Genomic DNA, 27749 nt, shown 5'->3' with positions numbered 1-27749 from the left:
AGCAGGCACTATGCTGCTGAGCTATATTCTTGGCCCTCCTTCCTTATTGTTAACACTTTATGTTATTCCTGTGAGAAGCATTTCTTAAGTAGTGGTTTCCAAATATTTGTATTTCAAACACAAATATAATTATTTAGTATTTATTTATTTATTGTCTTTTTGGGTCAGCGTCTCACTATGCAGTTCAGGTTGGCCTTGAGCTTACTTTGTAGCCCAAACTGGTCTTGAACTCACAATGGTCCTCCTGCCTCAGCCTCCTGAGTGCCAGGATAATAGGTGTGTGCCAACACACCCAGTTACAAATACAATTTTTAAAAAAGTACTTTAGGGGCCAGGAACGTAGCTCAGCAGCACATCCCTGCCTAGTAAGCAAAAGACCCTTAGTTTGATTCCCAGAGTCTCCCCACAAAAAAAAAAAAAAAAAAAAACAAAAAAAAACAGAACTCTTCAGCATTCAGAAGGCTGAGGCTGGAGGACCACAAATTTGAGGACAGCGTAGGCTACAATGTACGACTTTGTATCAAAAAAACAAAAAAATTCTTGACTAAATTCAGATTGTCATTTTTGGCAGTGTAGGGGATTGAACTCAGGGCTTCTGGCACACTAAAGCACTCTACCACTGAACTACATCCCCAGTCAGGTTGTCATTTTTAAAGGAGTCCTGGTAAATGTTGATACTAAGGTAAATAATTTCTGATCATAATCCTTTTGTGAAAGAAATGGCATTTTAGCACCAAATAATTAGTATGGGCATAATTCACAAATCAGGTATAATCCTTTAAATCAATCTATGCAACTTAAACAAAAATTCTGTGAACTAATTTATTTTTCTCTTGCTGAGAACCTGCCAGGGGCCGATGTTGATTCAGTCACAAGGCCTACTACTTTGGGGTAGTCATTCATCAAAAGCCAGGAATGGCTTCTGTATTTTACCCCAGGGAATCATACACATTGTGTTATATGTTACCTTGACCTGAAAGGGAGGAACAACACTGGTCTACAGATGGAGTCTTAACCAGTAGTCCTCGGCAGAGCACCATGCGCATTGTTTGAGGACCTACAGAACACAGGTTCTCCATCCTTCCAAGGGCCTACTGGAATCAGAAACTAGAGGCATCATATGTTTTAATAAATCCTCTACGGGGGAACCTGATGAGTACCAGTCAGACAACAGTCTGAGAACAGCAAAGTAGATAACAGAGATTTCCACCTGAGAGGTGACTTTCTGCCTCTCACTGTAACTCTGAGTGAGTCACAATGTCTTCATGTTCTAATTGCTGCTCTTCATTATACCAGATAAAATCGATTTCCTATAGCCCAAAGGTGATTTTGAAAAACAAGAATATATGACAGTCCTCAAGTTCCTTAGAGGTAAGTCAACATGATGTTATCTACCCAAAGTGAGATAACAGTAAAAATGCTCACACTGTTTTTATCAAGCTATTCTAACCTGTCATACAATATACTCTAAGCTTGTTTTTCAAGGTTATAATCACTCTACATACTTGGCCATATAGTATTAGATATATATATATATTTTTTTTTTTGTCTTACAGGCGTGAGCTACCACGCCCAGCTTAGTATTAGATATTTAATGGACACTTTTTCATACATTTAATCAATAACAAGAAGTGGTAAACCCAGTATTTTTTCTGAAAACTATATTTTCATTAACTCTGAAGCACTCATTAGGGTTCCCTCCTGACTTTCCTTTCTTAAAGATTCCTCTAAGAAAGTACGCACTAAGGTAAAGGAAAATGGATCTAAATAAGACTTTAGGTAAATGTAAAAAATGTACTAAGCCCATAAAATATACTGATTACCTCCTCTAAGTTATCACCACTTATTTTAAAAAATTAATTAATTAGTTTATTTATGGCTATTTTAAGACAGGTTTCACTATGCAGTTCAGGTTGGTATTAAATTCACTTTGTAGCCCAGGATGGCCTCAAACTTGCAGCTAAGTTTCCCAAGTATACTGGGATCACAGATGTACACCACCACCTGGCCCAACCATTTATTTTAATACAAGAATAGCATTTTTAACCTTCCCAAGATAAAAATGATTTTATCAGGACAATTTAAATTTTTTTTTTTTTTTTTTTTTTTTTTTTTTTTTGTCTTTTTGAGACAGGGTCTCTCTGTGCAGTTCAGGCTGGCCTTGAGCTTGCTTTGTAGCTTAGGCTGGTTTCCAACTGGTAACGATCCTCCTGCCTCAGCCTCCCGAGTGTTGGGATTACAGGCATGAGCCACCATACTCACTGACAATTTAAATATTATATTTTGCAGTTCCCATGAAGATACTATACCAGGTACTGAATCACAAGTTACACAGACATCCATAAAATAATCTTATCTATTAAACCTACTTATGCTTTGCTTCAGAAAGGCATTGGTAATTCAAAGAAAGTTAAAAACAAAACAAAAACTTTGTAGTTGGGAAGTATGCCTAGCTTATTATACCTTGTGGCAGTATTCTAATTTTTTCAGCAAGTGTCACAGATAATTCCATGCATGTTAAACCTGTTATGGTCTTTACTTACCCAGTTTTCCAAGTATACACAGCATTTTGTTTGTTTGTCTGGTTTGGTTTAGATAGGGTCTCCCTATGCAGTTTAGGCTGGTCTAGAATTCTTGGTGATCCTCTTGCCTCAGCCTCCTGAGTGTTGAGATTACAGGCATGTACACATTTGCATGCCTCATTTTCAAAACTTTTCTCCATATTGAGGACATAAGAAGGGAAAGGATACGGAACTCTTTCATAGATCGAATCATTACTGTATAATCCTGGCACTCAAGAGGTCAAGCCAGGAGGATTGGAGCAAATTTGAGGCCAGACTGGACTACACAGTGAGACCTTGTCACAAACCAACCAACAAACCAACCAACTAACCAAAACCAAAACCAAAACCAAAACCAAAACCAAAACCAAAAAACTCCAAAATCAATATTGTGGCAGTTATCCAATAAAATAACCACTCTAAGATAAAAGTAAAACCATGAAATTCTGAAGACTTACTTACCAATAACAGGGTTGCTATTTCTGTGAGCTGGCTTAGGGGGAGGGACAGGGGGCTGCTTGGCAGGGACATTATAAGTAAGGTTTGGGGTAGCAGTAGTGTTAGTGCCAGCAGGAGCAGCAGGTAGAGTCCTGGGTGCTGGGGAAGGAGTGATGAAGGAGTTAACAGTCTTTGTTTGGTTTGTGGCACCAGTGGTGGCAGCAGGTGCTATGGTGGTAGAGGACGCAGAAGTGGAGGACATAGACCTAGTTGTGCTGTCAGAAGATGTGACATCCTTTGTTTGCCCTTCAGTTGCTTCATGAGAAGAGGACAAAGGTCTTTTTGGGGGTAACAGAGGCTGTTTGGGTACATTCTCAGGAAGAGACTCTGCTTCAGAATTAGGCTGGCTTCCAGTTGAATCTGGGTAATAAAAGACATGATCTGAAAAGGAAGAGAGTAACATGAGAAGTGTATCTGAGGAATTATGGTCAGGTTCATCAATTATTTGATGATTAGCTTACAGGTTCTGGTTCTCCATGTTTCCCATCCTCAACATACTTAACAAACATCAGTCAGAGGCTCATTATGGCAGTAATTTACACAGTAATTTACATGGCTACCAGAAGAGGCATATCAAAATTCCTTCATAAACAAAAACAAACATGTAGCCTGAAAAAGTCCCACAAGAATTTGATAATTTTTTTTCTCCTTAAGAATCATAAATTTAGGGGGCTGGGGATTTAGCTCAGTGGCATAAATGCCTGCCTGGCGAGTTCCAGGTTATGAGTTTGATCCCCAGCACAACCACCCCCCCACACACAAATTTAAGAATCTCATAAATGTAACAATAAGAGGAAAATATCACTAAAACTTGCACATAGTTAAGCAATTTCTAAAGGAGAATTAAATTCCCCTTGGGTTTTATTGTTCCTTGTTCTCTGGCAAACCTGAGTTAAAGACAATGATTATGCAGGGTATGGTGCCACACAACTATAATCCCAGCATTTAGAAGACACTGCAGTGAGTAGGCAGCCTGGGCAGCATAGTTTTGTGAGACCCTGTCTCAAAACCAAATCCTAAAACCCAAAACACCCAAAACCCAAACAAAGCAAAACCAAAACATGGAGGGGTACAGGGAGAGGATGAAAGAATGAATGTGATGGGCCCATGGTTCTTTAACACAAGAATCCAGTTTCTTACCTACTTGCTGCTTTGAGTCTTCTTCTGGAATAGAATTCCTAACACTCGCTATTCTTTCTGGCTCTTCCTCTACTATGACTGGACTAGAAGATCTGGCATTCCCTATGGGGGTAGTATGGCCATTCTTTAATACAGCATGACTTAACTTTCCTGGGTCCTCACCACCTGCAGGGGGGAAGAAGAAACAGCAAAGTAAAGGAACTGGCAGTTAGATAGGGAGAAGAGCTGATAACTATAACTACTCCTATCTTCTTCTCTCCCTTTTCCTATGTCAGCTTATGTTTAGACCTAGGTTACTGGAACTTTCTAGTAACAACAGAAATAATTTTTTTTTAAAATGAACATTTTATTGCCTATTGCATGCCAATTACCTTGCTATATGAATAAGAAGAATAAGACAGAATTACTATGGATAAGTAAGTAAGTGTCAAGACACACACACACACACACACTTTTTTTGGAGACAGGGTTGCAATATGTAGTTCAGGCTAGCCTTGAACTTACTATATAGTGTAGGCTGGTCTCCAACTCATGGCAATAAATTGCCTTGGCCCCCTGGAGGCTGGAATTATGGGAGTATGCTACCATGCCTTGCTCAAGAGCTAGATTAACTAAAAGACTATGCAGGAATGAATGAAGTATTCTCCTGAGGTTCGAATGGATTTAGGAAAGCATCACAGAAAGCGGTACATTTGGTCTGGCAGGACAATAGATGCATGTAAGTAATGGTTTTGAGTAGGACTAGGAAGGTAACCAAGAGCTTGGTTAGCAAGGGTATCAAATAACATGTGAAGGGACCTGGGCTGAAACCTATATAAACAGCAAGACATGGAAGTAGCGGTAGCAGAAGACATGATCCACTCCATCTTATAAAAGGTCAGCTCTGAAAGCTGAGAGGAGAATGGATTATAGACAAGAAGTGATTAGAACAGGACAAACAATAATGAACTGTTGGTTCAAATATACATGAGAAGCTGGGCATGGTGTTGTATACCTGTAATCCCAGCACTTGGGAGGCTGAAGTAGGAGGATTACTGTGAGTTCAAAGCCAGCCTAGTGAGTTTAAGGCCAGCCTGAACTACATATTGAGACTGGCTTCGAACCAAACCAAACACAGCCTATCCTAATCCAACTCAACCCTACCCCAAACCAAAACCAAAAACCAAAGAAATAGTAAATAGTGACTGAGGGCAGGAATGGAGAACATGGGGTGGAACTGCTAAGTAGATCAGCAGTAAATACTATATGCATGTTGATTTTTCCTCTAAATTAAACTATAGGGATGATCATTAGACTGGAGGCCGTGGGAAGGCCTGAAATGAACACTTACTGCTATGAAAATGGTTAGATTCTTTCATGGAACAAAACTGGACAAATATTACTAATTTCTGCAGAGGTTTCCTAGTCTGTTTAGGAAAAAGTGACTAAAAACACTGAGGCTGGAGACTAAAAGCTGTCTTATCTCCTAGTGCGGTTGGAATAGGCACAAGTTGTTCTCTTGTTTGCTTGCCAGAGGGACATGTTAACATCTCCTGTGGTTACAGGGAAGTTAGTCTGTTGAATTCCCCTAGCCCAGTTCTTTAACCTGACCTACCACTTCTTGCCAGGAGGCCATGCAGTGTCATTCTGTAGGTGGACTCAATCAGGAGTAGAGTTTGGACTGAAAGTAGTGAAAAGTCTAAGGTAAGTAAGTAACAAGTAAAAAGTCTACATCTAAAGCTAAAGTAAGGTAGCAACTACTTTCTATTATTAACAAAGGAATGAGAGGTTGGGGTGTAATTCAATTGTTACTGTGTAGGCTGAGCAGGAATGAGACTCTGGGTCCATTCCCTAGCACTACTAAATTGATACTTATATTAAACTGCCTCAGGAAAGTCACACATTTGGAAAAAAAGCCACACATTTAGAAAGTCCTGACATTACTTTCTTTTTTTTTTTTTTTTTGGTACTTACTTTTTTTTCTTTTTGGATTGAACTTAAGACCTGCACTTGCCAGGCAGGCACTTATGTCGCTGTGCTAAATTCCCAGCCCCAAATCCTACTATTATTAAACTAGTGATGAGTGTTAAAATAACAAAACATAATCGTGGTGATAAACAAGATTGGGGCAGCAACATGGGCATGAAGACAGATTTGATTTTATAAAAAACAAGTGTCACCTACTATTGCAGCTGGCACAAAGCTGAGGGGAGGTACTCCAGAGAAACAAGGGTGTTCACCCCAAGGATTCTCTGCTTTCACTTTGTTTTGTTTTTGTCTTTTTCATTTTTATTGGTACCAGGGATCGAACTCATGACTGCCTGCTTGCAAGGCAGGCACTTATGCCACTGAGCTAAATCCCCAGCCCCTCTCTGCTTTAACTTAATTGCAAGAGAATTGGAAAAGAGAGAACTTTGTAAAAAAAAAAAAAAAAACAAAAAAAACCCATTCTACTCTAACTAGAATGATAACAAAGCAAACAAAGAAAATTCAAATACTTAGACCCAAGCAGAGACCAAGTGCATAGAGACAAGCATACAGTAGTCATTTACAACTCACCCTGCTCAGGATCTTCTAACAAAACTCCTCTTTTAACCAGCTCTTCTCTTGGTTTTCGCATAGATATTTTTCGCTCTAAAACTAACATTAAGTTAGAGAACAGCACTCAGAAATGTGGCACTTGCAAGTTAAACATTATTCTTAGCATTGTATGTCCACAAGTAAAAGAATAAAGTGGTTCAAATTTGTTCTACTCATAGGTTTTTTTGAATCAGGGACTTGCTATGTAGTTCAGGCTGGCCCTGAACTCATAGGGATCCTCTTGCTTCAGCCAGCAAGTACTGAAAAAAAAAATTTTTTTTGATTGTTCTGTTCTTAGGAAAACCAGGGAAACTATAATTTTAAAAACATAATTTTTGAGGCAGGGAGTATAAATCAGTGGTACAGCAGTTGTCTAATATGTGAGGCTCTGGGTTTCATCTCCGGCACTATGAACAAAAACATCAGCTGGTGTATTAGTTGAAAAAAAAAAAAGAAAAACAGCTGCCTCAGGCCAGGGATAAATTTCAGTGGTACAAGCACCTGCTTGGCAAACACAAGGTCCTGAGTTCAATTCCCAATAACACAAACAACACAAAACGAAATGAAACAAAATGAAACAAAACAAAACACTTGCCTCAATTTGTTTCTCATCCTGTGCTATTGGGGGAAAAAATCATTTTTTTAAAAAAGTATTTTTAGATAATTGCTGCTAAATGAATTTTTTTTTTTTTTTTTTTTTTTTTTTTTGGGGGTACCAAGAATTGAACTCAGGACTTTGCACTTGCCAGTCAGGCACTATACCACTGAGATACACTCCTGGCCCCTAACTGAAATTTCAATAGTAAGGAATTTATGGATAAACTCTTGTTGATAGTAAATGGACCAAGTACAAAAATAGAAGTATCTTAGATGTACAATAGTACAGGGCCCCTATTTACTACTAAAGAGATTTCGTTTTATTCTTTGCAGTACTGAGGATTGATTACAGAGGTTACGCATGTTATACAAGTGCTCTAACACTGAGGTACAACCTTAAGAGATTTTACTTTACTAATTTATTCTATTTTACTTTAGTGCTTTTTTTTTAATTTTACATTACATTACATTTCGAGCCAAGGTGCTACTAATTTGTCCTGGCAGGTTTTGAACTTACAGTTCTGCCTCAGCTTCCAAGACTGACTGGGATTCTAAGTGGGAGCTACCTGTATCATTACTAAATAGATTTTAATCCCATCAGAATATAAACTTGGGAATGAAGCTACAGAATATACGATTCAGAGAACCATTTGGCTGTTTAAATATGAAAGATGGCTGGGCATGGTGGCTCATGCCTGTAATCACAGTGCTAGAGAAGCTGAGGTAGGAGTTTGAGGTCAGCCTGTACTACATAACGAGTTCAAAGTCAGCCTAGACTACATACCAAGAACCTGTATCAACAAAGAAAAGACAAAAAACAAAACAAAACAAATTTAAAAGACTGAACTCCCTCTTTAAAAAAGGAAGCCACAGTAGAATGAGAAGGGGTGCGAAAGTTTGGTACTTATAAAACAAGAAATCTGGGCCAGAGATTTAGCTCAGTGGCATAAGCACATGCCTGCCAAGTGCAAGGTTGTAAGTTCGATCCCTGGTACAAAAAACAAAAAAACAAGAAATCTGGCTGGGTGTGGTGATGCACACAAATATCCCTATAATTGAGAGGCTAAGGTAGGAGGATCACTGTGAGTTCTAGGTCAGCCTGGACTATAAAGTTAGTTCTAGGCCAGCCTGAAATATCTAGCAAGACCCTCTCAAAAAAGCCAAAACAAACAAACACTAAAAAACTCTAACTTGAAACATGTATTTAAGTCTTAATTAATGTCTTACCTTCTGATGTCTCTTTAAATTTATCACTACTTTTTTTTTTCCTCCATTTCCAGGGTTTAAAGATTTTGCCAAAGCCTGAGAACTTGCTCTTTCTCTTGGTGGGAGGTGTTGTGTCGCCTGCTTCCACGCTGTCCATGACCATGCCTGGGTCTGAAGCGGGGTGGCCTGCTTCTTCTGTTATTTGTAGAAGAGAGAAAAAAAGAGAACAGCTAGCTTATTACTTCAACATAATCTCTACATTCTCCCTTCCTCTCTCTTCCTGTGGTAGTTGGAAAGGATCAGAGCAATGATGAATAGTCATGCTGTCTTCTAACATCACATAGACATCAAGTATCAAAATTCATAATGGATAAATTACTAAAGGAATCAAACCAAGCTGACATCATTTTAGGACAAAATTCCAATGAAATGATTAGAAACAAGTCACAATCTTTCAAAGGCACACACACACAAAATGTGGATGCCTTTCCAATACCACCACTGAAGCAGGGAATTCCGCCATTAGTGAGTCACAATAATGAAGATACTCTGTTAAACATTATCCTCTCTCTGCCCGTTTTAGAAGTGTAATTGTTCACGGAAGAGTACAACACCTAATTTATACCTGTTTATTAAATTTTTCTCCTTTCACAAAAAGGATTCTAGGTAGTTTTGAAGCCCTGGAAGGTACTAGGGCTGGGGGTGGGGCATTAGATAGGTACTTTAAAATGGAGAAACAAGTGAGATTCTAATGTGTCTTATATGGTATTGTTTTAGTGACATCTTGATATTGATTTTATTTATTCATTCATTCCTTCCTTCCTTCTGGGGACTGAACCCAGGGAGGTCTAAACTATATATCCCAGCCCTTTTTATTATTTTATTTATTGATAGTGATAGGGTTTCACTAATTGCCCAGGATAGCCTCAAATTTATAATCCTCCTGCCTCAGCCTGCCTAGTAACTGGGACTGCAGGGGTATAACACTGTGCCCAGCTTGACAGAAAAGGTTTTTTTTTTTTTTTTTTTTGGTCTTTTTCCTTTTTATCGGTACCGGGGATCGAACTCACGACAGCCTGCTTGCAAGGCAGGGACTTATGCCACTGAGCTAAACCCCCAGCCCTACAGAAAAGATTTGACATGAAACATAACTGACATGATAGATGTGCAGCACTGAAATGAGAAAGGCCATGAGTCCCTCATAACACATGCAGGGTTTAGTTAGTAAGCATTAGTAGCAGAGAAAGCAGCAGCCAAGGTGGGAGGAAGGGGAGAAACAAAAAAGCAGGAAGACAATAATGACAATGAAAAAAAAAAAAAAGAAAAGAAAAGCAGGAAGGCAACACAATATAGCTTTGCATTCTACCTACTGTCCCAAGGGCTCTCTGGAGAAGTCTAGAGGGGAAGAAAAAGAGAGTTATGTGGAACAACTGTCCTGGAATTAAAGTTGAGCCTCTACTTTACAGAAATGCATCAAGGAACATATATTGTATTTCACATCAGAAACAAGTAGCACCTTTTGGGGGAGAAGGTGTGTACTAAATGCATTGAAAAATTATCCCCTTTAATGCTATAGCCTTCTTTTTTTTGGTCTTTTTTCCTTTTTATCGGTACCGGGGATCGAACTCACGACTGCCTGCTTACAAGGCAGATGCTTATGCCGCTGAGCTAAATCCCAAGCCCCCTTATAGCTATTTTTCATTTAAAAATGTAAAAAAACACAATTTTTTAGAAATATTTGCCAAATTCAATCTTACTTCAGTGGAAGTCTAGGGATATGTGCAGACAGTTGGATTTACAGAATTCTACTATCAGACTAATGGCATTGAAGCCTGCTGCCGGATTAGTTTGCTGTGTGCAGAAGATTTAGGTAAACTGGGTGTGGTGGTGAGGCTGAGCAGGAGGACGGTTGCAAGGTTTGAGACCAGCCTGGGCTACAAAGCAAGCCCAAGGCCAGCCTCAACTGCATGATCCTGTCTCAAAAAGACAAAAAAAAAAAAAGGTCCTGGGCAAAATAAGGTCCAGGTTAAAATGTAACAAATGGAAATGACACAAGACAGTCATTTTTCTTCTTGTAAGATTTATTCAAGGGCATCCTACATCATAATGACTTTAAATTTCTTATGGGAAATCTGATGGGAAATCAGAGCACTATTTTACACTTTTTTTTTTTTTTTTTGGTCTTTTTCCTTTTTATCGGTACCAGGAATCGAACTCACGACTGCCTGCTTACAAGGCAGGCGCTTATGTTGCTGAGCTAAATCCCCAGCCCTCAGAGCACTATTTTAAAAAGTTTAGAGTTAGGTATGGTGGCATGCACCTATAATCCCAGCACTCGGGAGGCTGAGGACATCGGTGAGTTCAAGGCCAGCCTGAGTGACACAGTGAGTCCAGGCCAGCTTAAATTACACAGTGAGACTCTTCTCAAAAACACACAAATAAACAAACAAACAAAAACCAAAAACTTAGTCACTGAACTCATCAGAACTTCTAAGTTCATCTTCCCTCAGTGGCATCCTAGACTGGGCCCCATGAGCATCAGTAGGGTAAATCCATGGTATTGCTTTTAATTAAGAGTTGGTGATTTTTTTTTTTTTTTTTATCTTCTTGAGACAGGGTCTTGCTATGCAGTTCAGGCTGGCCTTGGGCTCACTTTGTGGCCTAGACTGGTCTTGAATTTGCAATAATCCTCCTGCTTCCACCTCCTGAGTGCTGGGATTAATGGAGTGCAGAGTAATATAAGTTGTTCATTCTCAAATAGCCTTACTTGGAGAGGTTACTTACTACACTAAATCTGCTAATCCATTCACTGAGTGCTCAACACACCTACATACACAGAGATAGGTATCTATTTGATTAAAAGTGAGAACATTAAAAAGTTACAGCATAACAATATGAGAGAAGTCATATTTCTGGAATCTAATTCTTTTACAAAGAAAAGATGTCTGAAATGTTTTACAAATATACTTAGTAACATTCACAGAGAAGTTCCTGTCTAAGAAATCCTTAAATTAGATATAGGCCATCTAGTCTGCTTCTATTGTCTGCTAGTATAACTGGTCATTTTCTAAAGCAGGACTTAGTCTCCCTACATTCTTTTCCTGGCATTTTGAGACAGGGTTTTGCTATAGGTACTGGCTAGCACTGAAATCACTATGTGTCCTAGACTGGCTTAGAACTTGTGGTGATCTTCCTGCCTCACCCTCCTAAGTGCTGATCACTGATGCATAAGTATCTCCTTTTTATTCTTCTTTATACTCCACAATATAATGTGCCACATTTTCTTTCATAGATTCTCAATGACAACAGAGGCTCCCCTGGGCAATTCGGTGGTAGAATATTTGCTTAGCATCCCTGAGGCTCTGGGTGAGGTCCCAGGGCTGCAAAACAAAATTTTAAAAAACCTTCAATGAAATCACGTATTTCTTTTCTTTTTTTTTTTTTTTTTTTTTTGTCTTTTTCCTTTTTTTTATCGGTACCAGGGATCGAACCCATGACTGCCTGCTTGCAAGGCAGGCGCTTATGCCGCTGAGCTAATCCCCAGCCCCACGTATTTCTTTTAAACATACTTATGCCTACCAGTACATAAACTGGAAAGAAAGTTGGTTTGTATTAAAAAGTTTGACATATGGATGTTTGGCATTATAGCTAGTGCTACGAATTACCCTCCTAGTTAGACATGATAGCACATGTCTGTAATTTCAACTACTGTACTTGGGAGGCTGAGTCAGGAGGATCACAAGTTCTAGGCTATCTGAGCAATTTCGTACATCCCTGTCTTTAAAAAAAAGGAAAAGAAAAAAGGGAGAATGAGGTTGTACTTCAACAGCATGGTTTCCTTGGGTTTAATACCTACTACTGTTAAAAACAACAACAGGGCTGGGGATTTAGCTCAGCGGCATTAAGCACCTGCCTTGTAAGCAGGCAGTCGTGAGTTCGATCCCTGGTACCGATAAAAAGGAAAAAGACAAAAACACAGCAACAACAACAACAACAACAAAATAATAGCCCTCTTCTTTTTTAAAAATTTTATTTTATGCTTGTTTATTTTGTCTTTTTGAAACAGCGTCTTGAGCTCACAAAGATCCTCCTGCTTCAGCCTCCCAAATGCTGGGATTACAGGTGCGTGCCACCATGCCTGGCTTATTTATTTATTTTTTGAGACAAGATCTCAGTATGTAGTTCAGGCTGGCCTAGAACTCACAGCAATCTTCCTGCCTCATCTGATGTGCTACTATGCCCCATCAACTTTATTTTTTATTAATACATATTTGTCATATATATTGATCAGATTCATCATAGTGACTTTGTGCCTGTACATAATATCATATGTTGATTCTTTTTTTTCCTATTCCCCTCCCCTCTCTTTAACCCTTTAGCCTTCTTCTTCATTTTTTTTTTTTTGCGCTAGGGATTGAACTCATCACTTTGTGTTTGCCAGGCAGCCACTTGTCCCACTGAGCTAAATCCCTGGCCCCTAGCCTTCTTATTTATATAAAGAAAGCTGCTGAATTTAGAGAGCAGAGAGAATAGGCTTCTATTTGTTTCTCTATGCAAATGTGCCTAATTTTCCATGTTTATAAAACTTTTAGAGGAGGATATGTCTCTTGTCTCATACAATGGGTTTTAGCCACACCAGCCCTGTCTCAGTTATTCTTCACAACTTATATATAAAGATAGGGTCTTGCTACATAATTCGAGCCAGGCTTGAACTCACTATTTAGACTCGGTTGCCTTAAACTTGTGGCAATCCTCACTTCAGCCTCCCAAGTGCTGGCACTACAAGTGTGTGCCACCATGTCTGGCTCATTTATATTTTTTGTATTCTCCCTGAGTCCTTCTCTACAAACATTATTTCAGTGACTTTCAAATACTTGGAATCAGCCTAGTTGCCTTTTAAAAAATTTTTCCAGATGATTCTTAGGGTAAGCTAGGTTTGTTAACCCAATTCCAGATTATTATCTGGAGATGTCATGCACTTTAAAAGAGACAGAGGCAAGCAGGAGAATTTCCCTGAGTTCAAGGGCAGTCTGGGCTACATAGTGTTCAGGGTCCAATATGGTGGTGCACACTTATAATCCTAGCATTGAGAAGGCTGAAGCAAGAAGGCCACCATAAATGAGGCCATCCTGGGGTACCTAGGGACTTCAAGGCCAACGTGGGCTGAATAGCAAGACTCTGTTACAAAAATAAACATCAAAAAACTAAAAACCAAATGAATAAACAGCAACAAAATTAAGAGACAGAGGCAAAGGCATGGTAGCACATGTCTACAATCCTAGTACCTTACAAAGCTGAGGCAGAAAGACTGCAAATTCAAGCAGATTGAGCAATCTGGTGATTTTGTGAGATCCTGTCTCAAAAAAAAAAAAAGAGCCAGGTGTGGCACTGCACACCTGTAATCCTACCATTTGAGAGGCAGACTGAGGTAGAAGGATGTCACGAATTCAAATCCAGCCTGAGCTACATTGTGAGTTCAAGGCCACTCTAAACTATAATAATAAAACCCTGTGTCAGGAGGAAAAAAAAGAAGAAAAAGAAAAATGGCTGGAGGATGTAGCTCAGAATAAAGGTCTTAAATTCAATTCCAGTATTTCAAACAAATAAACAAACAAAATAACACCCTGTAGAGCAGGTATTTTTTGGCTATCACGTGCTTCTTTGTTGTAGAAAAATAAACTTGACAAGTATGACATTATTACAGTGTTTCATATTCAGCAAGGGATTCCAGTAGAGGAACTGTGAGGTCTTCCTTGTGTTTCCTAGTCTCAAGTACAATTCAAATGAAAAACAAAGGAGTCTTCAGTTATTTCTTTCCAGATTTATCTTATGTTCCTTGCATATTTGTAAAGAAGAATACTGGCGGGGTAAGTGTGGTGATTCATGTTTGTAATCCCAGCACCCCAGAGGCTGAAGCAGGAGGACTGCTATGAGTTCAAGGCCAGTCTGAACTACACAGGGAGACCCTATATACACAGTGAGACCCTATCTTAAAACAAAGCAACACAACTGTACAGCTGTTGAATGTAGCATTTTAAATATGCCAATTAGGTCAAGTTAGCTAGCTGTATTATACAAATCGTTCATATCCTTTCCAGTAGGCTGTCTGCTTGTTCCATCAATTCACTGGGAGAAAAACATGATTAACCTAACTATGAAAGGAGGTTTGTTTCCTCCCTTTCTCTCCTTTTCTTCTCTCTTTCTTTCTTTTCTTTCTTCCTTCCTTCCTTCCTTCCTTCTTTTCTCTCTCTCTCTCTCTCTCTCTCTCTCTCTCTCTCTCTCTCTCTTTCTTTCTTTTTCCTGGTACTAGAAATTAAATCCAGGACATCACACATGCTAGGCAAGTACTCTAATACTGAGCTACATACTTGTCCCTTCTTTTTCTTGTTAGTTCTATTAATTTTTGCTTCATATACTTTAAAAGTGACATATTAGGCATATACAAATTTACTATGTTTTCTTGCTGAATAGATCCTTTTATATCATCATGAAATTACCTCCATCTTTCTGAAAACATTTTTAACTTGCTTTTCTACCCAATTGGACAAATGTTTATTAACTGGAGAGTTTAGTTCATTTATATTTACAATGTTTTTAGTGATGTAATTGGGTTTAATTTGCATATGTCTTTTTTTTTTTTCTTCCTCTTGAGACAGGGTCTATGTTGTTCAGGTTGGCCTTGAACACATTAGGTAGTCCAGGGTGGTCTTGAACTTGCAGCAATCCTCCTATCTCAGCCCCCCAAGTGCTGGATATATAGGTGTGTGCCAACACATCTAGCGAAAGTTAGGTTTCTTATTGAAGTCTCTTTATAAGCTAATTTATCAGCCAGTCAGGATTACTTCAAATTTCATTAGGTACTTTATCAAATCACTGCTCATTTAAAAGGAATTAATTTGAATTTAAACCAGATTTAGCAATACTTAAGATTATTATTATACATTATTTTTTGGGAAAAAAATATATATCCTCAGTATTGTGGATTGAACCCAGGCCTGCTGGACTACATCCCCAACTCTTTTTTCAATTTTACTTTATTTTAGAAACAGGGTCTCACTATATAGTTCAGGTTAGACTTGCACTTCTCAAACTCACAGTGATCCTCCTGCCTTAGCCTCCTGAATGCTGCGATTACAGGCATGTGTCACCCTGCCTTGCTCAATTTTATTTTGAGACTGGGTCTTCTCAGTTGCCCAGTCTGGCCTTGAACTTGTGATCCTCCTGCTCAGCCTCCTTAATAGTGGGATTATAATCATGATACCACTACATTTCTTAAAAATTTATATCCTGTATTTACAGTCTTTCTTCACTAATTAATTGGTATGTACCATACTTTAGATCTTGCTTCAAGTTGAGATAGTTTTGTCATGTTCCTGATAAAGAATGTGGGAGACAAATACTTCTAAAGTCATACCCCCAGGCCATTCTGATTGAGATTATGCTAGGACTGCTTTGGAAACTCAACTTTTATTCAAGATCAAAATTTACAACAGTTTAAAGTATTTATAAAAAGTTTCATTCACTCTTTGCTTAAGCACTTGCCAAAAGAAAGAATCCTAAATCAATGGAGGGCTCTTATGGATGAAAGACCTAAGAAAAAGAAATTTGTAAAAGAGGATATAGGTCAAACATGTTAGTTCAGGCCTTTGATCCCAGCACTCTGCAAGATTGAGGCAGGAGTAATACAAGTTCAAGCCCAGTCTGAGCAACTTAGTGATATCTGTGTCAAAATAAAAGGACCTGGAATGTAGCTCAGGCCTTTAATTCAAACAAATAAAAATTAATTTTACACTTTTTTCTGTTTTGTATATGGGTACTAGGAATTGAACTCAGGACCTTGAGCTTGCCAAGGAGGTGCTGTGCCACTAAGATATATCCCCAGCCCACAAACAGACTGTTTGCCTAACATGCACAGCCCTTGGGTTCAGTCTCTAGCATTGAACAACAACCATCACCACAGATTATAATCATTCCTAGTGAAAAGGATAAATTATCTATCTTTCCTTTCTCCCCTAAATCCATTATGATGACAACAGAAGAAAATCACAAGAACTTGATTCCATCAAATGTTCTACATAGGAACAGTGAAATCTTCAAATAACTACTTGATAGTGTAGGACTAATCAGTCTAGGCTTCTGTACATAATTCAAGAGTATTTTCAAGAAGGGAAGGTGGCAGATTGAGAGCACGTGGCTAATGGTAAAACTCATTAGAAAGACCCACTTAGGGGCTGGGGGTTTAGCTCAGCAGCATAAGCGCCTGCCTTGCAAGCAGGCAGTCGTGAGTTCGATCCCTGGTACCTAGAAAAGAAAAGAAAAGAAAAACCCACTTATGGCAGCCATTGCTGATTTAATATCATCTTGCTTTGAAATCCTACCGTGCTTTTGTTCTTCTGTTTCCAATGCTTCTATCATGTTGTATCTTACTGGATTTTAATATGTGATAGTATAAACAAATTTTTAAGGAAAATGAGATAATATAGTAGCCATTGTTCATTTTCTGTTATTTGGTTCTGAATGCCCTTTAATACTTTTCCTGAATGGTTTTATACTATTTTGTTATGTTTGATATTAGTGTATGTGAAGGTATGCTTAACTATTTCAAAGAAAGAGACATTATGGTAGCTACTGTTAATATCCAGTTGTCTTGTTATGAAGTGCTTTGTTGCTTACATTGTTCTGTTCTGATTTGCTTTGTTCTGTCCTCTTTTGTCTTAATCTCTTTAAAATAAAGTTAAAAAAAAAAAAAAAAAGAAGACCTACTTAACACTATACCTAAACCCACTCTGAAAAGGCTATGAAACAGGAATTGGTCTCCCATTATTAAATTTCATTTGGGCATATATTTTTTTATAATCTAACTAGCCCCCTCTCCCCAAAACACACATTGGTATTCAGCACAAGGCCTTTGCATTGAATTTTCTATCTGTCTGTCTGTCTTTCTGTCTGTCTATCTATCTATCCATCCATCCACCCATCCATTGCAGTACTATCCTGGGGATTGCATCCAGGGTATTGTACTAAGCTACACCTCCAGCCTTTTAAAATTATGAGACAGGGTCTCACTAAATCACTAACCTGTCATTGTCCTGTTTCATCCTCCCAAAGTGGTGGTCTTACAGGAGTGCTCCAGCATGGTCCCCTTTCCTCCTTCCCACACAGTCTTGAGTTAGCAGCACAACTTCCTGCTTTCAACTCCTGAGTGCTCAGATTAAGAAGTGTGTCACCACACCTGGACCCACTGTACTTTTTATTTCAGACAGGGTCTTGCTAAACTGCTCAGGCAGAACTTGAACTTTCTACCCTCCTGCCTTAGCCTTTCAAAGTGCTGGGATTATAGGTGTGTATTACCCCACCAAGCTTTAGGTAATTTTATAACTAGAATATTGACTAGCATCATGTACTTCTATTTTTTTGAGAAAAGGAAGTGCTATGTAGTTCAGGCTGGCCTTCGACTCACTATATAGCCCAGGCTGATCTTGAACTCATGGCAATCCTCCTGTCTTACTCTCCTGAGTGATGGGATTACAGGTGTGAGCTACTATGTCTGGCTCAGAATTTTCCTGGAGCAAAACCAGGGCCTTGATCTAGGCATGGTGGCTCATGCCTGTAATGCTGGCACTTGGGAGGCTGAGGCAGGAGGATCACTGTGAGTTTGATGCCAGTCTGGGCTACATAAAGAGGATTCAAGGTTAGCCTGAACTACATAGTCAGACCTTGTCTCCAAAAAGACCAATAAACCAAAAAAAAACCCCAACAAACCAACAAACCAAAAAAACCCAAAAACAAAAACCAGGGCCTTAATAGACTAAGCACATTCTCTACCACTGAGGTACACCTCTAGCCAGGTTTGTTTCTTATACTGTATACAGGATTCTAACCTTTTCTCCTTTCATACAACACTATAGAGGATTCGAGAGTTGCTTCAACTACCAGATTTTTCTTGGCTAACACTATTTTTTTAGTTAGGCATGGTGGCACATACGTGTAACCCCCAGCATCCTGGAAGCTGAGACAGGAGGATCACCACAAATTCAAGGCCAGCTTGGGCTACACAGTGAGTTCAAGGCCAGCCTGATATATAAAGCAAGACCCTATATTCAAAACCAAACCAAACAAACAAACATTGTTTTTTAGTTTTTACTGAATCAGGACTAATTTTATGCCAGAAAGTACTCTACCAATGAGCTCTATTCTCAGCCCTCCTGGTCAGTATTTAATTCATGTTTTGAGTTCAAGTTTAGTTGCCCTATATGAATTAAAGGGTGATTTTTTTTTTTTTTAAATTTTACTTACTTTTTGAGACAAGGTCTTATAATGCAGCTCATGCTGGCCTCGACCTCACAGTTATCCTTCTGCCTTAGCCTCCTGAGTACTGGGTACTGCTATGTGCCACAATGATTGGCTTAAGGAGTGATCCTTAAACAAACGTGTAATATTATTTTTAAAAAATGCCAACACTTTACATGGCCACACGAAGTATTCACTAGCTACTTGCTGAACAACATGCCCTTAGTCAGACCAGTGTTCATTTTAGAATCAGATTTACAACCAACATTTAAACATATATGTGAGACAACCAGGTTTTTAAGTTTTGTTTTGTGTTTTGAGACTATATAATTCAAGCTGGCCTTAAACTCACCAGTATCCTCCTGCCTCAGCCTCCTGAGTGCTGCCTAGGATGACAAGCATGTGTTACTGTATCTCCACCCCACTTTTGAGACAGGGTCTCACTAAGTAGTCCAGGCTAGCCTTAAATACATGGCAATCTTCCTGCCTCAGCTTCCTAAGTACTGAGGTTACAGATATGTGCCCCCACATTTGGCAGGATGACCAGGTATATTACTGGTACAAAAAACTTAGTTCTCAATATAACCTTTACTGGTTTCTTACCTTCACTAGATTTAGTGATAAGTGACAAAAAACGATTATACCTGTGTGAATTTTACATCAATCTTTTGTACCTTACAGCTTTTAAAAACCTTTATTTTCATTAACATATATTAATTATGCATTTTAATGGAATTCATGTGATAGTTCTACATATGCACACAGTATGTACCAATCAATCCAATCTCCCTTTATTAATCTTCCCGATGTCAGTCAGAACACAATTTTTATTTTGGGGCAAGGTGCTGGAAATCAAGCCCCTGGCCTCACAGATGAAATGCAGGTACCACCACTGAGACAAAGTCCTCTCTTTTATCAAATTTTTAAAACTCTAAATTTAAAGTGTAAGTTCTTGTATTTCTGACCATAATATTGTTATATAATTAGTTAGCTGTCCAAAATTTTAAAATATAACTTAAAGACACATACTTCAGTATCAAGCAAGAAATGTGAAATATCTTAATAACATAAGAATTTTACCTATTTCATATTCACCTAGCTAGAAACAGATTTCACTGCAAACAGCACTTTCCCAGCATGAGAAATCTGTAAATGGAGAACAGTAATTTATGGTACTTACACTATTGCACTTAACTCATCTTGCTCTCTTAAAGAAGCCAATTATGGGACTGAAAGGACTGTTTCAGAAAACTGTAACAAAATTCCAAAACCTAAACCTGTAAACTAGACTTTGTGTCTAGGAAAGGCCCATAACTTCTGGATATTTTGTATGACTCTGACTGGTAGGGGATTACAAAGAATTAGAAAAAGTACTCAAGAGAAGATAGGGAGAAATCTCTCTGCACTTGCAAGTACAGTTAAATCAGGAATTCTGGTTCTGAAAAAACACAGCTCCCTCTCCCCCTCCCCCTCCCCCACTCTCTCTTTTGTACCAGGGATCAAACTCATGACCTCACATTTGCCAGACTGAGCTGTATTCCCAGTCCTGGAAAAAAAAAAAAAAAATACAGCTTTCTGATCACGAGTGCATCAAGATATGATTACCGGTTGCGGGCACTGATCACTGGCATAGTGCAAGACTATGGAATGCATGGCTAGGTAGCATGTGAGGCAGAAAAGAAAAAGTAAGGCAAGGGGAGGGGAAGAAAGGGAAGGAAGGAGAGAGAAAAAGGAAAATAGGATGCAAACTTGTATATAATTTTTTTTTAAGGCAGGGTCTTCCTATATTGTTCAGATTGACCTTGAACTCATTATGGAGTCCAGGCTGACCTTGAAGTGACCCTGCTGCTTCAGCTTCCCAAGTGCTGAGATTACAGGCGTACACTACCATGCCCAGCAGAAAAACAAAGTTTTAATTTTCCAAAGTTTATCTGGAAGTGGAAAAAATGTATAACTGTAGCAGTAAGATATCTAGACTATCTACTGAGCAGAGAGAGAAGTCAATAAATTTTGGTTGGTTATTTCAAGTTCAGTAACAATAGAAAATCTTTTAAGGAGTCCACAACAGAATCCTACACTGTCACTTCCCGCTAAACACAAAATTGTATGGGGGAAAGTATGCCTGTTCCTGCTTTCTCAGATTCATTGTTACACCACTGTTTTATATAGGAGAAATGTCTGATGACTGTACTTCACTTCTCTCTCATTCTAAGTACCTTATTTTTAATTAACTCACAGATCATTACCACCTGTATGGTTGTCATCATCGTTGTCCTCATCACCATCACTATCATCAAGATGGGGGTCTCAGTTGGGCATGGTGAGAGGCTGAGGCAGGAGGATTATTGCAAGTTTGAGACCAGCGTGGGCTACAAAGTGAGCTCAAGGCCTGAACTCCACAGTGAGTTCCTGTCTCAAAAAGACACACACACACACACACACACACACACCCCAAAAGATGGGGGTCTCACCATTCTGTTTAGGCTGGTTTTGAACTTGTAGGCTCAAACAATCCTCTTGTCTTAGCCTGAATAGTTGGGACTACTGGAACATGTCACCATGCCTGGATTCTATTCTTGCATTATTAAGTAGCTACACTAAATATCTAGCAACTGTCTTAGGGCTTTGTCTCTGTACAATTCATTATCACCTCCCCCTAAATCATTCTCATTATTATGAGAGTGAGGAACTGTAACAACAAATTTCACAGCAAAATGAATCAAATAATAATGGAAAATGAAGGTAAAGAAAGAAAAAATACAGTATATTTTAGAGCAATATATTCCTATACAAAAGACAAGTGGAAAAAATAAGATAATCAGTGAATGGAAAGTAAATAAAAGGGGAAAAAAGAAAGTTGAAGGGAAATATTATGGCAGAAGAAAGAGAAAAACTCTAGACTAAATGGCTGGATAGAACATATTAAAATCCTTTGGTCCTGCCCCAAATTTAAAGACATGTGCTGATTAGCTAATTAGCTAATTTTTTTTTTGTCTTTTTCTTTTTTATTGGTACCGGGGATCGAACTCATGACTGCCTGTTTGCAAGGCAGGCGCTTATGCCGCTGAGCTAAATCCCCAGCCCCTGATTAGCTAATTTTTTAAAAAATATGATACACAGTAAAGGATTCTAGTGAACATACAGTCAGCTTTTATGTTGGACAAGAACTACGAAATATTATTTGAAAGTTTTTGAGACAGGGTCTCCCTATGCAGTTCAGGCTGGTCTTGGACTCAGTGCATGCTGGCCACAAAATTATGGCAATCTTGTTTCAGTCTTCCAAGTGTTGAGATTACAAGTGTGCACCACCACGCCCAGTTATTTGAAAGTTTTATTCAGGTAATTTGTAGTTTTCTCCTACAGATATATTTCATTTAAGAGTTCTTTCCCTATGAACTGATAAGTTCAACTGTTTATATCTTCGAGTAGTCACTACAGCATAAACTCCTACTCTGTTTTCAAATACTCAACAGTTTCATCAGTTGTTTAGAGAAAATATGATAAAAATTGGTTAGACACTGATATAACATCTCATAAATTTGTATATAAGTCCTCGTGCAAGGTTATTTATTTGAAACTGCACTTTAGTCATTGGCTTCCTTCTTCCATTGTAAGTCAGAGTCAACTAACTTGAATACATTGATGAATCTTAAATTTACAAATATTATTAATTTTTTATGCTTTTGATTTTCAACTTTTTGTTTTGCTTTTGGAGACAAGCTCTTGCAATACAGTTCAGGCTGGCCCTGAACTTGTGGAGATCCTTCTATCTCAGCTTCCCGAGAGCTGGGATTATAGATGTGTACCAACACACCTGGTTAATGAATTTGATTCTTAAAAGTGTAAAAAAGACCAAGTGTGGTTGTGTACACCTATAATCCCAGCACTCAGCAGGGTGAGGCAGGAAGACTGGTGTATGTTCAAGAGCAGCCTGGACTACCTAGTGAGTAATGAACTGCACAGCAAGACCTTGTCTCAAAAAAAAAAAAAAAAAGTGTACAAATTTACTATAAACTTCATTCACAAATTCTTTCTTTCATATAGTATTATACATACTGGATGGATAATCTTCATAAATACCACCTATCAATAAATTGTACTTGCTTAACAATGTAACACTTTTGAAAACCTTTTCCTATCTCAGAGATAAGTGTCCAGCATTATTTGAGTTCTTATTATACTTGTTAACAACGAACTAATCTTTGGAGTAGAAATCACAGGAGAATTTAGTGGTCCAAAAGCAAGTTATTACTTCAGTGCAGGAGAATGGTTGAATCTAGGAATAATGAAGAAAATGTCACTATAAGGAAATAAAGGCACAGGGAGGGGGCAGGTGAGGTACATATTTGCTTTTAATTTCATTTCTTAAACTGAGCAGTGGTCCCACAGGATTCTTTATATTTTTATGTACCTTTTTATATTTATGAAACATTTCATTTTTAAAAAAATGGTTTGAACTGCTATACAGCCAGCTCTGGTAATCAAAGTAAAGTGAGTTATTTATGCACTGCTTGTAGTCCCAAAACTCTGTTGCTGAATAACTCACTTTTGTGATCCATGTGCTTCAGTTTCAAGAGACACAGAAAATGCTTTTGTAAATGTTGTACCTGGAATGTTCACCGGTGAAAAAAATCACCATTAGAAACGAAATCATATCAAATTGTAGGTCATATTTGGGAGTGTCATCTGTATTTCCATACTTTCATATTTCTTCTAAAAGTTGCAAACATTTTTTATTTATGAGAAAGAAAAGTAACGTAAGACAAAAAATGTTTTCTGTTGCTTTATAAATGTACATAAAGTTATAAATCTCTTAAAAAACAGTATAATGTCCAAAAAATGATTTACAAGTGTTCCCTTAATACTGTTTATATTTAGCAACTCCTTAGTGAACGTCCACTTAAAACATTTTCCTGGGCTGGGGATTTAGCTCAGGGGCATAAGTGCATGCCTGGTGAGTGTGTGGTCATGAGATGGATCCTGGTACCAAAAAACAAAAACAAAAACAAAACAAAAAACCAGAACAAAACAAAAATTTTCCTAACTTATGTTTGTCATTTTATATATTAAAATACTCAACAGTTTCATCAGTTGTTTAAAGAAACTATGATAAAAATTGGTTAGATACTGATATAACATCTCATAAATTTGTATATAAGTCCTCATACAAGGTTATTTATTTGAATATAAAGTTAGGAAAATAAGCTTGCAACAACAAAATCACTTATAAGCTTTAAACTCTGAACAATGCTCAAAATTATTAGCCTGATCTCTAGCTATTCCCTGAGATAGCATAACACTGCAAACATAAAGCAATGATTTCTAAGAAGTTTATATGTCAAGGTGTTCTCTTGATGTTCTCAAGATGGAAGAAGCCTGAAGTTTACTTGGAAAATGTATAACCAAGTCTAAAAAATTAACTCAATACTAAAAAATGGTCCTGTTTTTAGAAGTCAGAAGTTCTAGTTCTATATCACATATTTAGCAATTCTTTAAGTCCTCAAAAATACCTGAAATATCCCTCTGAATTCTAAATAGTTGCAGTAGTATTCTCTACATGGGAAAGAAACAGGTGGGTAGCTTCATAGTGATATAATATAAAAAAACTCAGAAGAGATCAAGTAATACAACACTGTGGGTGATATATTAACATAACTGAGTGATAATAACTTACAATTTTTTTTGGTTCCCAGAACTAGCCAAATATTCTACACTGAGCTACATCACAGGTAACTTACATATTTTCAATCATTCTTCACAAATTTATAAACATTTCAAAGTTAAGAACATCAAAATTCTTGCACTTAAATTCCTATGAACTACTCCACTTCACCAGTAAATCTGCCTTGCCTCTGTCAAAATTTTGTGTTTCTTTGCCTTGTTACTCACCAAGTGTATCTGGATTTACCGGTCTGGAGACATCAGCTTGCCCCATGATTATACTGTCTAATGTATCTCACGACAACAAACTGTCCCGGAACAAAACAAACTTCTGTTAAAAGATAAATCCACAAAAGGAGGAGACCTGAAATCCTCTGTCACTGTAACTCCCAAGTGTCAGGAAACGGCAGGAGGTCAGTTAATTTGCTGGAGTTTTTGTTTTCCTGTATCCCAGCCTGCGCACTTGTGGTTCTTACAAGTATGTCTTCACGCTGGCTCTCTTCACACAGGAATGCCTGTCATTCCAGAGTGTACACTGCAAGCTTAAGTGCGGAAGGGGAGGAGACTGCCAACTACATTCTAGCTGCTGAGCAGCACAGCCCAAAAACCCACACCCTCTTTTCCTGATTTTGAGTTTGGCTGGCACTCTCCAGGGTCAAAGCCAGTAGAAAGGCAGTTTGGAAGAACACACCAAGTGGGAGTGATGGTAAACACCTGTAGTCCTTGCATTCTGGGAAACTGAAGCAGAAGGATCTAAGTTTGAGCTAGCCTGGACAACTGAGTATGATCGAAAATTTAATTTAAAAAGTGTCTGGAATGTAGCTCACTACTACAAAAACAAACAAACAAACAAACAAAAAAACCAAATACACCAGAATCTGTGTACGAGAGATTAAACTAGGGCCTTCATACGAAGACACATACACAGTCTTCTGAGCGAGTGTGTGCACACGCTGTAATTTTAAGACAGGTTATTAATTTGCTAAACTGTCTCAGCTTCTCAGAGTAGGGAGGTAAAATCTTGGGTCTTATATATCACCAAAGCCTATAATTATCAAGGATCAAATACTATTCCTTCAATAAAAGATAGCTACAAAAAAAAAAAAAAAAACTTTTACTTTAAAAATTTCTTTTTTCCAGTAATGGAGGTTGACTTCAGGATCTCATACATGCTAAGCAAGAACTCTACCACTGAAGCATACCTCCAGCTTTAGTGTAAATTTTTGCCCTCCAAACTGAAACCTCAGATTTCTAGTACCTAGAATTTCCCTTACATTTTCATGATACATTCTATTTCTTTCGTTTATCTTACTACTATTATTAGTTTTTTTTTTAATCGGTATAGGGGATTGAACTTACGATTACACACTTGCAAGGCAGGTGCTTATGCCACTGAGCTAAATCCCCAGCCCTATTATTAGTTTTTGATAGGGAAAGAAATAGCAATGGAACAAGTAAGAAAATGAGAATGCTAAGGGATCTTAACGGGGAAAAAAATGTAGAAACATTCAGTCAACATTCAAATAAGTAAATAAATATTGGCTGAGACAGGGTGTCTCTAATAGAGTACAGGCTAGCCTGTGAGCACCACGACGAGGCAGACATGGGGTGCACACCTGTGTTCCCAATACTAGTGAAGCTGAGATAGGAGGATTGCAATTCATGTGAGGTCAGCCTGGGCAACAGAATGCAGTTCAAAGACAGCCTGAAATACATAGCAAGACTCTTTTAAAAAATTGCATTTTAGTGCATTCTTTTGAAAACCATGACTTTTAATTGTAATTTATCAAGTGAGAGTTTAGTTATTATAAGTCAACATTTTACAATTTTACATTTTAACAAACACTTTAATTTCAAGAATGTAGCCAAGCATGGCAGCACAAGCTTATAATTCCAGCCCTTTGGGAGGATAAGGCAGAAAGATTGCAAGTTCAAGTCCAACTTGGGCAAATTAGCAATTTTTTAAGACCTTGTCTCAATATAAAAAATAAAAGAGGGCTGGAGATGTATCTCAATACAAAGGCATTGGGTTCAATGCCTCCCCAAAACAAACAAACAAACAACAAATAGGAGTCCTCTGCATTGGATGAAGGAGTTATAGTGAATGCAGTTCAAATATAACACCTTTATTGAGTGTAAGTTGTGAAACTAACTTCTTCTATGTACAAATATTTGCACTAATTATTTTCTTTCCTTTAGATATACACATATTTTTGAAATGTATTGTATTTTAATTTTTTCCCAATCCACTTTATTTCAAGAAAGAAGAAGAAGAAGAAGAAGAAGAAGAAGAAGAAGAAGAAGAAGAAGAAGAAGAAGCAGCAGCAGCAGCAGCAGCAGCAGCAGCAGTAGGAGTAGTAGGAGTAGTAGCAGCAGCAGTAGTAATACACATATTAGCTAGTTCCACACCTGCAATCCCAGCAGAGGATCCCAAGTTCCAGCCTAGTCTGGGCAATTTAACAAGATCTCAAAATTTAAAAAGGGCTGAGCAGTAGCATAAGTACCTGCCTGGCAAGTGCTAGGTGATGAGTTTGATCCTGGGTAACAAAAAAAAGGGATGTGTGTGCTGAGGATGTAGCTCAGGGCACAAGCTTGGGTTCAATCCCCATCCTGGGGAAAAAAGATATATACATACTAAATAAACTTTTAAAAGAGTTTCTGAAGATGACCAACAGAAATTATTAGCAGATCACACAAATTTATATTTCAAAGACTAATTTAATTTTTGGATATATAAATACGGAGAAAGCAGGTGCTTCCTCCACACTCGATATTGGGAATTAAACTCAGGGCCTTATGCACCGCTGGGCAAGCACTTACTATTGAGCTACATATTCCATCTGTTTACTTTCCTTTATCCCCTTCCCTCTATTCTCATCCACTGTGGCTGGCTCTGGATAGTTATGTACAATAAATAACATCCTACAATTAATAATTGTGCTTTAAACTCCATGTGGAAATTAGCCTTCCTAGTCATTTACACTATCTCCTCCATGTATGTTGATTGTTCCCTTAGCTGGAATTTCTTTCCTAAATCTACCTGGGGAAATCCTACTTATCCTTTAAGAACTGGTTCAAGTATTCCAGTCATGGTGGCACATCCCTGTAACCCTAGCACTCTGGGAGGCTGAGGAGGAAAGATTAAAAATTCAAGTCTCGCGTGGACAATTTAGCAATTTAAAGGAATTCTGTTTCAAAATTAAAATTAAAAAAGGGCTAGGCATGTAGTTCAGCATG

General features: G+C 38.1%; 1 protein-coding gene and 1 long non-coding RNA gene across 12 annotated transcripts in view; one reads left to right on the top strand and one right to left on the bottom strand.

The window, feature by feature from the left end:
• Phactr4 (phosphatase and actin regulator 4) overlaps positions 1-27749 on the bottom strand; it is an 82793-nt gene that overhangs the window by 19229 nt on the left and 35815 nt on the right. Inside the window, exons 3-9 of one of the 11 annotated variants that reach the window (XM_063235889.1) lie at positions 17640-17759; positions 9928-9956; positions 8583-8756; positions 6738-6818; positions 5794-5859; positions 4200-4364; positions 3024-3440 (exon numbers count right to left, since the gene is read on the bottom strand). In XM_063235889.1, the coding sequence (XP_063091959.1) occupies positions 3024-3440; positions 4200-4364; positions 5794-5859; positions 6738-6818; positions 8583-8756; positions 9928-9956; positions 17640-17659 (952 nt within the window). In that variant the 5' untranslated portion in view covers positions 17660-17759. Of the gene's footprint in view, positions 1-3023; positions 3441-4199; positions 4365-5793; positions 5860-6737; positions 6819-8582; positions 8757-9927; positions 9957-17639; positions 17760-24740; positions 25503-27749 lie in introns of those variants that run through there. The other 10 variants (XM_063235891.1, XM_013154087.3, XM_013154086.3 and 7 more) reach the window with 10 other exon arrangements.
• On the top strand, positions 1101-27447 carry LOC134472973 (uncharacterized). Its single transcript, XR_010043039.1, has 2 exons — positions 1101-1371; positions 26774-27447. It is a non-coding gene; the product is annotated as an uncharacterized LOC134472973 (long non-coding RNA).

The sequence above is a fragment of the Cavia porcellus genome, unplaced genomic scaffold (genome assembly GCF_034190915.1).
Source record: "Cavia porcellus strain 051 isolate PalLab524CR breed Dunkin Hartley unplaced genomic scaffold, mCavPor4.1 scaffold_25, whole genome shotgun sequence".
NCBI classification, from domain to species: domain Eukaryota; kingdom Metazoa; phylum Chordata; class Mammalia; order Rodentia; family Caviidae; genus Cavia; species Cavia porcellus.
This window is presented reverse-complemented; position numbering and strand designations above follow the sequence as displayed.